The 14,472-nt window shown below is 38.0% G+C and overlaps 1 protein-coding gene and 1 non-coding gene across 2 annotated transcripts; both read right to left on the reverse strand.

Annotated features, from left to right (window-relative positions):
• Positions 1-11,017: 11,017 nt before the first annotated feature.
• LOC144438867 (large ribosomal subunit protein eL21-like) lies at positions 11,018-14,308 on the reverse strand. The gene is made up of 5 exons (XM_078128074.1): positions 14,275-14,308; positions 12,989-13,132; positions 12,511-12,623; positions 11,793-11,943; positions 11,018-11,173 (listed from the first exon to the last, which is right to left on the reverse strand). Exons 2-5 carry the CDS (start codon positions 13,121-13,123, stop codon positions 11,084-11,086), a joined length of 489 nt encoding a protein of 162 aa, XP_077984200.1. The 5' UTR covers positions 13,124-13,132; positions 14,275-14,308; the 3' UTR covers positions 11,018-11,083.
• Positions 12,302-12,398, reverse strand: LOC144439557 (small nucleolar RNA SNORD14). Its single transcript, XR_013481120.1, has one exon. It is a non-coding gene; the product is annotated as a small nucleolar RNA SNORD14 (small nucleolar RNA).
• Positions 14,309-14,472: the final 164 nt, after the last annotated feature.

Here is a 14,472-nt window from a genome sequence, read left to right on the forward strand (position 1 = left end):
ATGCCGCCCAATAGAAACTCTATAGTCTCTCTGGTTTGATAGTAAAAAACACCATGCCGCCCAATGGAAACTCTATAGTCTCTCTGGTTTGGTAGTGAAAAACACCATGCCACCCAATAGAAACTCTATAGTCTCTCTGGTTTGGTAGTGAAAAACACCATGCCACCCAATAGAAACTCTATAGTCTCTCTGGTTTGGTAGTATTAGCCAAGGGATGTATTTACGTTGTTGCATTCTCTGAAGCTACTACTAAAATAATAATACATCAACTAGGTACCAACATTAGGAACCCCTTTATGATTATAAAACTAGTGGTACTGAACGAAATGTGTACAGGTAGAGAGGTAAAATTTATTTGTCATGAGTAGAAAATTAGTCTAGCATACCACAAAATGCAGTACAAGTATTTCCTGTTGGTTGTATGTTGATCCAAGGATGTCAACTTATTATTTTGAAGTGACTTAATTGAAAAAAGTTCTAATTGTGACAACCGTCCAAATTAACACATCTGGTTAATTACACTAATTTTTATACATAAATTAGAGTATTAAAACACAGTACTGTTCAGCATCATGGTGATAAATGTATTTTGTATAAACATTTATCACCATTTTACTTAACTTTAATTTGTACATTCAAATTCATGTATGCAAATTAATGTCATTAATATGTACGATATTTATCAAACCCTTATCTCTTGAAGACGCAAAACATAAAGGATGTGTGTACCACGTTTCAAGCTAGCAATGTTTGAAGAAAAATGCTATCAAAAAGGGGGCAAATGTCCACGTTGTTCACATGTCGATACTTCGTGCATGATCACATGGTCGATGTAGAATTTAATATCAATAAAGAGATACATAATGTCGGTTGTGTCATGTGTATTGGCATGTGACTTTAAGAACACCCATCGTTCTGTTATCATTCCAAATACAACGAACTGTATTTATCGTCGTCATAAAATTCAGTCTCATCCGGAATTATCTCAGTCATTGACAAATTGGATCGTGGGTAAAGATTTACTGTAATCACCCTCATAATTAATCACAAACCAACCATGACTCAATAATGATTCATCGTATAAAATACGGACATTTCAACATCTGACTATATTTTCGGAACCTTTGCGAGTTATTTTTATCAATATCGGTAAAGATAAAACAATATTCTGAAAGGAATTTCGTGATATACTTATTTATCTTTATATTTAGATTCATCAAAGTGGTTGTTATTTCTTTACATCCGTTTTGACTCCTTTTCTGCATCAGCAAATGTTAAACCCTTTGTATCCGATTAGTGTAGTCAGGGCCAGGGCCATTGCCCCCCCCCTACCACTATGTTAGGTTCAGGGTCATTTACCATACCACTACGTTAGGGTCGGGCTATTGACCCTACTACTATGTTTGGTTCAGGGTCATTTACCCTCCACTATGTTAGATTCAGGGTGGTCATTTACCCTACCACTATGTTCGGTTTAGGGTCATTTACCCTACCACTATGTTAGATTCATGGTCATTACTCTATCACTGTGTTAGATTCAGGGCCATTTACTATATCACTATGTTATAGGGTGGGGGGGGGGGGCTATTGACCATGTTCCGAGCCAGGGGTAATAAATTGTTCTGATCCGAGCCAAGGGTAATAAATTGTAAAGCGCTTTGAGCACGGTGTGGGAAAGCGCTATATAAGAACCGAACATTATTATTATTATTATTATGTGTTAACAAGAAGTCTAGCCCACCACATTCCATGGTCCTGATAATACAACAGCATGAAATGGGGGCAAACGTAACATCACACAACAGAGTTGCAGTTCAAAGGCATCTTACTTGTTGACACAAAAAGAAAAACTCTCCTTCGTTGCAATTATTCTATTTTTAGCCCAACCACAGGGTGCTCAGGCTCATTTAGTTCTGTTTACAAATATAAACAAAACAAAATAAACATACAAGTAAACACACAAACAAAATAACCTGACAAATGAGTAGATACATACATGAGTAAACGACAACAAACCAACGAACGACCAAACACTGCCCCCCCCCCCCCCCAATGGTCACATATGGAAATAACCCATTTCCATATGTGACCATTTCGGGGGGGGGGGGGCAGTGTTTAGTTGTTCGTTGGTTTGTTGTCGTTTACTCATGTATGTATCTACTCATTTGTCAGTTTATTTTGTTTGTTTACTTGTTTGTTTGTTTTTGTTTGTTTGTGTACTTGTATGTTTATATTTGTAAACAAAACTAAATGAGCCTGAGCACCCTGTGCTCTGGCTTGCGAGAATCCGTAAAAGTGATGTTATCGAGAAAGATAAACAACCCCAAAAGGCTTTGATCACAAGTGTATATATGCTGCACAGTCTTCTAGTGAAAGCTCCATTTTTTTGCGCTGCGTGGGTTTCGTTAAGGATTCAATTATTTTATTGTATACCCAGTATGTGTACTGTGATTAAACGAATGAAGCGGAAACTGGAGATGTTTAAAAAAAATTTCTTCTGGCAGTGCACAAAATTGTAAATTCACATCTATTTTGAGTTTGAATTTTTGATTTACGGCAGAATTGCTGAGCACTTGGAAAGACAGTAAAATTCTTTACCTAAAGTAATAAAATGCTTGTACAAATCTCTTGTCTGGAAAGTCATAACAGAAGAAGGTTCAACTCGTCCTTCAAAATACAACAGGCAAACTGAGATAGCAGATATAACAACACAATGTCTATAATTAGATTAATTCAATGTACAGTTGTGGGTTTTATGCAAGCAACAAAATGGCCAAGTCATTTAAAGATTCAGATAATTGTGAAATAATCGACTTTCTAATTGTATCCGGTATGGGTAAATCGTTTTACATTGTTTTGACACCTTTTTAGTAAATGAGTGTGTCTGTTCTGAGTACAGATCCTAGTGGCTATTACACTATTTCATGTTTTGAGACAGTAGGTTGAAATACAGAAAACAACTTTCATCTACACAACGTGTACAGGCGTGTTTTGAAACTTAAAATTCTATATAATTGTTTTTCAATGTTTCAATCCGAATTTGAAGATTTGTATACCTTAACTCATCAATCTCATGGATTATCATCTGTAAAGGTGCGATCATCGATTAATGCAATAAAAATTCTGTCTCGGCGTGAAAATGAACACGGGGGAGGGGGGGGGGGGGCTTCTACAGCCGTATAGTTAACAACCCACCGTGCTGCAACACCTTTGATTCAGGGTGGCGTGTATAACTCATGGACATAAATTTCGATTACAACGTCGAGTCATTCACTCTTCCATAAGATGTAATATTATTGGTGAGAAAAATAACCATTTTGCAGTTAGAGGCTTATTTCTGCCATGCTTTTACTAGTAGTAAACTACCACTGTATGACATTCATTCATTCATTCATTCATTCATTCATTCATTCATTCATTCATTCATTCATTCATTGCCAATTTCAAAGTAACAGTATACATAATAATGGTAAAATGATAACGGTTTAAATAATAGAGCCTTTAGTAATTACAAGGGGGGGGGGGTCTAGCTCTGGATGTACTATGCTTCGGCGTTTTGAAACCCCGTGGCGTATACATCCAGAGCTAGAGGAAATCAGGGCTGTTGCATAAAATATGACCCTCCCCCTATTCTGGTGGAGTCATGATGGGTCATGAATAGTTAGCGCGACCCGTTTGGAATCTACAGGTTGCAGGTTCGAGCCCTATCGCTGCCTGCTGTTTGTTTCTGAGTGGCTAAAGTCCTTGGGCAAGATTTGAACCACGACTGTGCCTCAGTCAACCCAACTGTATAATTGGGGACCTGGTAGGATGTAGGTTGTAATGTGAAGGCTTTAATCCTATGCGCTGGAATGGCTGCAATGGATTGTATGCTCCCCGGGGAGTTGAGGAAGACTAAAGGGCCGTTGTGCCGTTCTGATCCGAGCCAGGGGTAATAATTGTAAAGCGCTTTGAGAACGGGAAAGTGCTAAGAACCCAACATTATTATCATTATCATTATTCTGTGGTGCTAAAAAGTTACCCTCCCTCACTTTCCTTTCTCTATCAAATATGACCCTCCCCTTGTTAACAACACATGTTGTATAAGCGAAATGTGACGGTGACACAGAGGAAATGACGTCAACAAATAATCAGGCTGTGGGACTAATGAACGACCGTAGCCTACTGAGTAACTTCAAAAGATACACCATACTATGCAATACGAGAGTACTTGACGCAATTTTACATCTCAAAATTCGAAGCTGGAAGAAAAGCTACCCGTTTGCCAAATTGTTAACGCCAATTTCCACAAATTGCAATTTTCCAGACTGTGATGTTATTTTCATTAGGAATGCCATAACAGCCTGTGCGAACTAATCGGGAGATTAAGATGTATTTTGATGAAGAAATACCGCAGATGCAGTCAACTCGATGTATTCTGGGAATCCGGAGGAAGTAAACCTAGCAGGCCTAAATACACCCCTAATAGTGGAATGCTTGGCTTGTGAAAGGATGTAGTTCTTCTGCGAAGTATTAAAGTGCCAAAAGAAAGAAAGAAAGAAAAATTATATATACACAAATCACACTTAAGCCATAGAAAAAGATAGTGTGGTCTCCGATAACCCAACCGACCCTGGTTTAAGCCGCCGACCCTAAACATTTTTTGCATGCAAAATCATGATAAATTTACATGTTGTGTATGCCTTAATACCTTACACACACACACACACACACACACACACACACACACACACACACACACACACATGTATGTATATATATATATATATACATATAATTTCATTCTTCTTTCGCCAAGTAGAGTGCTCGATCACCTTGGAGAGCTATCATACATAAAAATGAAAGAAGTCTCCAAGTAGATTTTCTTGCCAAAGTATCTTTGGTTACTTTTTGTGTGTGTAAAAATCACATTGCAGAGAGAAACGATGTCATTTCAGACTATAACAGCACAGTCTGTATATTGTGTTTGTCTACTTCTGAGTCAAATATTTGTCTTCATTTACTTCTTTTACACCTCATCGAATCTTACGGAAGTATTGTGACCAACGAGTATCTTGTCTTTGGGTTGAAGGGATCAAAAAATAAAATGTAAAAATAAAATAAAATCCCGACATACATACCCTATTTCCTGAAGTCACGTTATCGGAAACAAACATTTTTTTAATTTTAGTTTGGCCTTAGTAGGCGGTGCGGTGATCTCAACGTCTGAGTACACGTGCATGACTGTATGTGAAAGGCACGTGTATTGTCGCATGTGACCTGGATCTTAGATATTTTGTTCGACTTGAAAGCAATACTTGAAAACTATTACGATGGTGTACGTAGTCATACTACGCTTTCGGCTAAATTTAGAACAAAAATGAAATTTCAACCATGATAGGAGTGTCACAGATATTGCGACAGAAATAGTGTCTAAATAGAAAATTACGAATGAAAACATTCTGATTGCAGGATTTAGGATCAGCATACTGACACATGTATTGTTGAAATTAGACGACCAAGCTTACGTTTTTACAATAGTGGAGGTATATTATGCCCATGTCGTTCATTATCATCACTACCAATAATCTAGTTTGTATGTAACACAACAATTTAGACCAACACGACAAAAAAAGTGTCTTGGATTTTACAATTTTGAAAGGATCAAAGATCGATGCAATCGACGATATCGATATATAGTCTTCGCAGAATCGGGGCTTTCTGGTCATGGCTGACGTTACTTTTACGGTAAAAACGTTGAAATGTCATCTCGACCAATCAAATCACAATACGGCCCGGGTACAAATGTATAAGTATATGCGAGTGGTAGGAGTAGCCTTAAGTATATGTTTACACCCCACTAGATCATGTGGTAAAGTAACGTTAGCAAAAATTATGAATTCAGAAGGCATCACATTCGAGGTTCCCGAGGTTAAGTAACGTTCACAAAAAAACTATAAATATAGAAGGCAGGCCACGTTGAATCACATCTGACACCACACGCTTACGAGTAACAAGGCACTCTCAGCAATATCATCGACATCTATTCCGACTACGCTCCTCTGAACATTACGCCAGTAATATCGCCACAAGATGTGCAACAAAGAAAACATACGATGCGACTTCAGCCTGTTGACGGAACAACCAATGCCTGGCAGTGAGACGAAATGTGGTACGCTTGCCGTGAGTCAACCCGGACAGCCTAGCCGTCAACGGCGACTCGTCGTGAGAGTGCACGGTAAGGCAATAGACCCGTTCGTTGTCTTCTACCAAGACAAGAAGTTCTGCAATTCGTGTGGCTTTCTAAAGCTCCGTAACTGCCGAATGGCGAAACAAGACCGCCAAAGCTTCGTGATCAGTCCGAAGAACGGCGATGGCAGACCGCTCCATCTTACGGCAGAGAGTCAAGCAGACAGGGACGATTGGGTAGCAGCGCTACAAGCAACGCCGCTATCACCTCTCCGATCTGCGACGAGCATACTACCTAGTCTAGAGGAACTACAGGAAGAAGAAGAAGAGTGGCTGGACGACGAGGAAGTTGACTGCAAAAGAGCGAGCGATTGTCTGAAAACAAACTGCAGAAGGAAATCTACAGAAATCAGGAAAGCTAATCTGACAAATCACGGAACTGGTCTTAACAGATGTGCATTCGGTAGGTTACAGAGACTAGCTGACCCTCCAAGAGGGCAAGAATAGACATTTGAACATTACTCCGGTAAAATTTTCTGAGAGACTGGTCTGCACGTGCATATGTGCCTTGCCAAGAATTGTGTGCGGAAGTACGCTTCCCACAACCGATCGCATTACGTTCAGGCTTCGAGACTGAAACACTGCCAACAGACGAACTTTGTAAATACATTGATAAGTAGTATAGTCACTGAACGAACAGTCTGTAATGTTGTGCAAGTCTTTGTACTGGCGTATCAAACCGATTTCGAGTCACCTTAGACATAATTTAGTTTTTGTATGTATATTTTATTATACTCTCAATGGTTGTGCTTCTCGATTGATATATGATCTAACCAGAAAGTGTATTAAAAGATTTATTTATGATGTAATGCTTGTATCTTTGCTCGTTAGTTATGTGCATATGCGTGGTATGGGTGGGGGTGGTGATGTGTGTCTGTGTATGTGTCTGTTCATTGAGAGAGAGAGAGAGAGCTTCCCTCCCCATATGTTGAAAAGTTCTGAACTCACTGATAGTCTCCCCTTCATAATCTCCCCTCACATCTACCAAATGAGATAACTCTTTGAACCCCTCCCCTTACACGTAGTTGTAGAACCTCTGTTAGACGGACTTACTGTCATTACATTTTTCAAAACCCTTTTTATTCGAAAGTATTACATTTACACTCTTTCCTTTCCCGTTTAATCTCAGACTATATAATTTTATAGAATCAGTGATTTGAGGTTTAAATACAACACATATCGCCTCATGGGGGACAGGTGTCGCTATTATCCGCTAAAATAGTCTAAAAGGCGCGCGTTTCTCTCCTCAGCATGAAAACGTTCTCCTTCGTTTGAAAAAAAATGCCATGAAATATAAGCTATTCTACGGGTAAGAGGCCATCGTCGCAAACCATAGCCTCTTTTACGGCACGTACCGCCAAGCGGTACACATTTTGTTGATTCTTTGTTGCTTCAGGAAAAAATTGGAAATATGTGCTCTGGCTTGCGAGAATTCAGGAGGCATGTTATATGTACATTAATATTATTATCTCACAATCTTAGGGTTAGGGTCAAGTTAATATCCTTACAAAAAGTATACCTAAGAATAATAAGTATTTAACTGCGAAATGTCAGAAAATCAGATAAGATAAAAATATGATCTGAATGGATACATGGTAAAATATTTATGGTTTGATACTATCTAACGGCACATATAATATTATATAATGTATAAATACGTCTTGAAATGCTAATATATGTAGTGGGCACTGATGTTACTTTATACTCCAGTGTTGACGGTTCATTTTAATTCAAAGTTACACTGATTTTGAAATAAAGACGTATCCTATGTATGGCATTCTCGCAAACGAGAACTGTTATTTCTTCCACGGCAGTGCGAAATAAAGGTGCGTTTTGGACAGTGCCGTAAAAGAGGCTGTGGTTTACGGTGATGATGTACGGCAGTGTATGCTACTCTTAGTCTAAATACATCTTATAGAAATGAGCCTTTTTTCCTACTACGTACGTGTACGGCAATCTACATACACTGATCTCCGTATTACAGATATCGGAACATTTCTACTACGTACGACACAACGTACAATTATTACCCCTTGCACAGACCCATATCGGCACAAGGGCCCTACATTAACAACATCACAGTCTGTAGGTAACAACGTTAACCTCTGTCAACCAGTTACCCAAAGTTATACAACTGTGTTGTTTATAGTATACTTGCACAGACCCATATCGGCACAAGCTTAAGGGCCCTACATTAACAACGTCACTGGTCTATGACAACGTTAACCTCTGTCTAACCAGTTCGCCAAAGTTATACAACTGATGGGTTGCTTATAGTGTACTTTGTTTAATGCACCTATCCACATATAATGTGGACTTGGCCGTGTTGTCATTTGGAATTCAGTTCAGTCATGTAGTTTTCAATACTTCTCCTCCTTCAAAAAGGTGAAGTTCGCTTCTTGGGCAAGGCGACATTCGATGGGCTATTTACACACGTAAGATAAACATACTTATTTCAAAATCAAAATCTAAAAATGGTCGATACTTCACTATTGTTATTAGACAATCACAAGCAGTGTACTCATACCAGAACCTTTACTGGTATACAGGATGATACTACTTCTCAAGTGCAAAGTTTTATGATAACTGCTGGACATTGTAAGCTTGGTTGCCATTAGTACCGAAATTGCGCCCTCTTCGGTAAAATAAAAAAAGTCTCTCTTTTTATATCGCCAATGCCCGATGGAAAAATTACTAAACACTTATTATAATTACGACAGCGCTACCCCCACGTAGGACCCCTGAAGAGATGTCATTTTTTTGCGTCGTTTCAGCAGAAAAACCTGCTATGGCTTTCGAGAATTGTTGATTGAGACGTGTATACATCAAGACAATTAACATTGTAATCAAATATATATACACATTTACACACACACACACACACACACACATACCAGAATCGTTGCTTGAATTAATGTACAAACAGACATAGTAAGTGGATAATATACAATTGATGGCTGACTTTACTGTAAAACTAAGAACTCAGGGAAGCTATCAACTGAATAATATATGATTTCATTTATTCCTCTAAACGTTATATTTGCATTCCCCTTATGATCTCTTGTAAAGAAGGCACGTTTTTTCTCGAGATAAAATGACGAATTTCAACATTTCCATGTTTCAGACCACTCCGATAGAGAATGTACCAATGACTCTTGCAGATAACCATTTACTCATTTGTGTTGTGATGAGATAGATTGGGAGTTTAAATCCCCATCCCAACATCATAAACCACAGCCCACTTTGCAGTACCATCCAGAACGTACCTGCAAGCATGAAGCATATATTACGTTGTTTCAGCAACAATATGTCCTCTGATTTACGAGAATGCCCAATCCACACTGCCACTGTAACCAGTAGTTCAATACTTCTCAGTTTCAAAGAATAAAGAACTTTACAATCCAAACTGACCATGTTCATGCAGGAGCAAAACACTGTGATTATTTGTACATTGTAGTTACTGTACAGAAAAAAAATGAAGAAGTCTTGGTGTTTCACTCACGAGACACGTAGATAACATCCAATGCAAATGAAACAATAATAGAGGTGCCACCCACAGAGGGGATGTAGATGCAGACAAATTCACTTGTGTGATTATCACTCAGTTGGAAAGTAAACAATTGAAGCCATTAAAATCATAAAGGCCATCCGTAATTTTTTCAACAGAAGCCTGTTTCTACTGCACTGTTAAGAATAGCAATGTTGTGACTTTTCAATATGATAAGGTACAGGACTCTTGTCAGTATTTTGTTTCTGTTATTGTTCTTCTTGAGTTGAATTCTGTATCTTTGTCTTAAAATTATCATGTTCTATGGGTGAAATACTATGGCAACTTCATTTCTCCAGTAATATCTATGCAGAGTGCTTGGAAGGATAACCTTCCATTTTGAAGTCAACCTCTGGTGACCCCAATGCATTAATCAATATAAATCTTCATAGTTCATTTGCTACATTTTTCTGTATTCTGAAGAAACGTCTTACTGAGATCAGTTGAACAATGGCTTTGTTTCATCTCCTCCTGAATGTGTACAGATACACTTACAATACATGTTTGCAACACTGTTGCATACCAAACTATGTATGCCCCCCCCCCCCCCCCCCAGTGATGGGTTTTGGTAGTCAATAATCAAACCAAAAACTGGCTGACTTTTAATTAAGTCAGTTAGAGTCTGATGAGAGATCTTCATGGATAGTGTGGGCATTACCAAACTTATTTGTGAAGATCTCTCTTGATGAACTCTAACCTATACATATGGGTTTGAATAATCAAGGCTACATTATTTGTCACGGCAATGAGACAGGAAGATTTAAAAGCGATTCAGAATTTAATAGAATTAAATTGATACATTGTAGCAAAGTGTGATTTTTAATCAGATGTAAACACCGACAGCACTTGGACCATTCCAAGGTTTCAGTCTTGAACATTCTCGCAATAAATACCAGTTTTATTAGGCCAAGAAAGTGCCATGATTGTATTTTCACATCCCTGGAAGGGCCAAGTGTGGCACCACAAGGGAAGCTGATTTCATAATAGCTGCTTTTCCTATGTAACAGGAAACACAACATGTCATTTCTACCACCCTGCATTATACAACCTCTCTGAAAGTTTAGCTATGGAAATGGGCAAATTAGACTCAGAAGAAGCCAGTTGTACAAGTCAAGGCAGTACCCATGGTAATATGGTAAAATCAGCTACCATCTTTCGAACAGTTCAACATTTGTATTAGTCATGTCAGAAATTACACCATGTAATGATGTACTGTTGTAAAAATTAAGACACACACACATTTGTTTCTGTTAAACGTAGACTATTGTCCGTTGTTTATTTCTGTAATTCCCAGTTTTTCATACACTTTTATGCAATAAATTCATATGGAATTGGCTCGAAAAGCACTGGCTTGTTGTGTTTTGTCCTCACAAAGTGTCCAGGGCGAGGCTGTTCTGGCTGTAAAACAGAAATATCAAAATAACATTATGGTACTTGTAGAGAATGAATCTACTAATTATGGTATTCAGAAACTAATAATATGCATATTGTCTATGGAAATAGCAATGTAATGTTGTCAGTTGTATCTAATATACAAAACAAAATTCTTAATTTCACTTCTATGATATTAGCCTTAGATATAAATTTATTTGACTTATTCAAAGCTTGATTGATCCCTTTCTGTCGTATGTGATAAAGACTAAGTGCTGTGTAACGAGGCAAAGTCACAAAAAAACCTATTTGTAACCAGTGAGGGTACACCATACAATGGGATTGGAGTAGACAAATAGCTGCTTGGTCACACAAAGTAGATATATAGACACTTTGGTGACACCGATGAGGGCTGTGGGAATGGCTATACTTGTCTCAAGGGGTGAAGATAGTACTTGTGATTGCACCAGTCTGTATGATATGACATGGCATGCTTTGCCTATCAGCTAGCACTCGCATGAAAGGGGTATTGCCCAATGTAGTTAATGTATGAGGGCGCTCTGTCATGGTATACCTTAGCGTGAAAGGGGTTGGCTGATGAGGGTGCCCCATCACAGCATACCTTGGAGACTATAATTGCACCTACCTGTCTCTTCAAATTGATTTTGACTCCCTTCTCCTTAGCCTGTTTCTTCTTTTCTTCATTTTCCTTCACCCTTTTCAAGAAATCGTCTCTGCATTTTGAATGTCTAACATGCTCAATTCGAACATTGATTCTTTTGGGCATAATACGATTCCTAGAATGAAGTAGGTAGAAATGGAGAAAGACCAAAAAAAAAGGAGAAGTTAGTGAATTTGAGGGAAAATCCCTGGCAGTCTAATGGCTTTCAAGTGGTAATCTCTGGAGGGTCCTAAATTGACTGCTGGCCACTGACTTGACCACTTAGCAGATGAGGAGGCTTGGCAGGAAGAGGGTTAAACATACAGAACTGATGACACTAAGATGTACATCTTTATTGGGTGAATCATTCTCCAACTGTTAGCCAACTGTGATCTCAATCTGGAAAAGTCATTGGCACTGCCTCTCGAGAGTTTCATGCCATTTAGATTACCTTGAGTATTACCAATATGATCTGTTTTGTCATGACATGGTAGCAGCTCAGACATCCAAGGAAGGAATTTTCCCATCACTGAGACTGAAATCTCTTTGGTGGAAACTGCGAATGTTTTGGAATGTTTTTCATCATCGCAACTACCAATGGCAGACATAAGAACATATTTTTTGATATTTGGGAAACTAAGCTGTTCTTTTTTTTTATCCATAGTTCAGGGGGTAGGTTAATGTTTTCTTCAATGTTACATACCTGACTTGCTTGTTGACAATGATACCAACTGCATGAGGAGTAACATTGTACACTCTGCCTGTTTTGCCATGGTATGATTTGTGGGGCATACCTTTTTGTTGGGCACCAGTACCCTACATAGGAGACAGTACATAGATGATCATTAATATCATAGCAAGACACGTTTTGCCTCTAAATAAAAAAATTCTGTGGAGGAATCGTAATTCTGGTATGACTTCATGGTATTGTTTTTTTTCCTGTCATTTTTGACAACAGTTTACTTCCAAACAGAACACATCAGTCCAAGTTGACAGTACAGTTAGTTTGCTTTAGAGTAAATTATTGCATAAAAACATCAAATGCTAGGCGATTTTTGAAGTTAGTGTTTCAAAAGTACCTAAATCATGTTATGCATATATGTCATGAGAATGTAGGTAAATTATAAAGAAAATGTCTAAAATTGCAAGAAGTAAATGAGTGACAAGAACACACATATTACCTTTATGTCAACAATGTCTCCTCTTTTGTAAAGTTTCATATAAGTTGACAAGAGGAAAGGACCCTTCTTACGGAAGTCCCTGGAGAACATGTACCTGGTACCACGTCGGTACCCATTTGTGTTGGTCTTCACCATGATGAAAAACTAATAAAATAAAACAAATATATAAAGTCTGGTTAGGGAGTCTGAAGATGTCAGAGACTACGCTGATGGAAATGAATGAATGAATGAATGAATGAATGAATGAATGAATGAATGAAATCAAAACTAAAGTTTAACATGCTTTGTAACAGAAACTTTGATGCATCTCTTCCTGTAGTAGATATATCACTGACTTTTCAACTGTTACTTCAGCAGTGTTTTTGATAAGGGTGGTAAGCAGTAAAAAATCTACGAAAGTTTCCAAACAGAATTATGGTAGATTGTATGGGAAACTATATAACTTTTACCCCTTGGCAAAAAACACTGCTTACATGGAACTGTTGGTATATTAAAGTCACATCATTATCAACCCTTCTAATCCAGAGACATTCGAACTGTCACTGACTTAGCGGCGATAATTGTAGCTTTCGTTGTGGATTTGAATTGTCACCCCCCCCCCCTGTTTTTTGCTTTTATTCTGTTTCGATGTTTAACTGTTCATTTTCCAGTTAAACATCAGAAATAAAAAACCTCAAATCCACAACGAACACTACAATTATTGCAACTATCACAGACTATGCTTCAGTTTACAATGAATTCATACCCGACTTCAAAACAAACCCGCCAATACTCCTACTATAAGATGTCATTTCCAGAAAGGTGGATATAAATATATAACACATCGACAGGATAGTTGTACAAGTCGATAAACTAAAACAGACATATGTAATGATATATTTGCAACCTAACCTTTTACATCTCTCCCAAGTTTTATTGAAGGTTGGTAGAATTTCATTTATTATGGTTTTGGCAATATTTTTATTTTAATCAGTTGCTCTAACGAAAAACAATAAACGCCATATGTTGAGTGTTCATGTTAGTCAACGAATTAGGCTACTATTTAGTGAGTACTGCGTTGGTATGATTATCGGTGACCATGTCACCATGTGCTCTGTACCAACGTTACGTTCAGTTACCGATACGGCACTTTACCACAACGTGAAACTTTACTGAACAATGACGTTTAATAATCGCTTGGATTCTGGACCACAACCTTAAGTAACGCTCGGACAAGGAATTATTCCAATGTGTACGGCCCTGTCGTATTAATTTAAGCTCGAAATTTGTGTCATGTGTGGCTGTACCTTATAAAATGGCGGACACCGAGGAAAGAGAAAGATGGAGATGTCACGTGATCAAAGTATGGGTTCCTTTTTTTCGAAATCAACCAAATTTTATAACTTCGATATGGCCATTTCCATTAACATTTGTGTTTGGTAGACGAAAGTTATGTAAAATAATTCATAAATCAGATCTTTACATAAAAGATGTGTGACATTCTG

The sequence above is a fragment of the Glandiceps talaboti genome, chromosome 8, assembly GCF_964340395.1.
Source record: "Glandiceps talaboti chromosome 8, keGlaTala1.1, whole genome shotgun sequence".
Lineage (NCBI taxonomy): Eukaryota > Metazoa > Hemichordata > Enteropneusta > Spengelidae > Glandiceps > Glandiceps talaboti.

What these genes read in the sequence shown, in the direction of transcription:
- LOC144438867 (XM_078128074.1), bottom strand. Translation starts at nt 13,123, where the DNA reads ATGGTGAAGACCAACACAAATGGGTACCGACGTGGTACCAGGTACATG. An exon ending in ATTGTCAACAAGCAAGTCAG is followed by an intron (nt 11,944 to 12,510) that starts GTATGTAACATT and finishes ACTTCATTCTAG; the next exon opens with GAATCGTATTATGCCCAAAA. An exon ending in AAATCAATTTGAAGAGACAG is followed by an intron (nt 11,174 to 11,792) that starts GTAGGTGCAATT and finishes TCTGTTTTACAG; the next exon opens with CCAGAACAGCCTCGCCCTGG.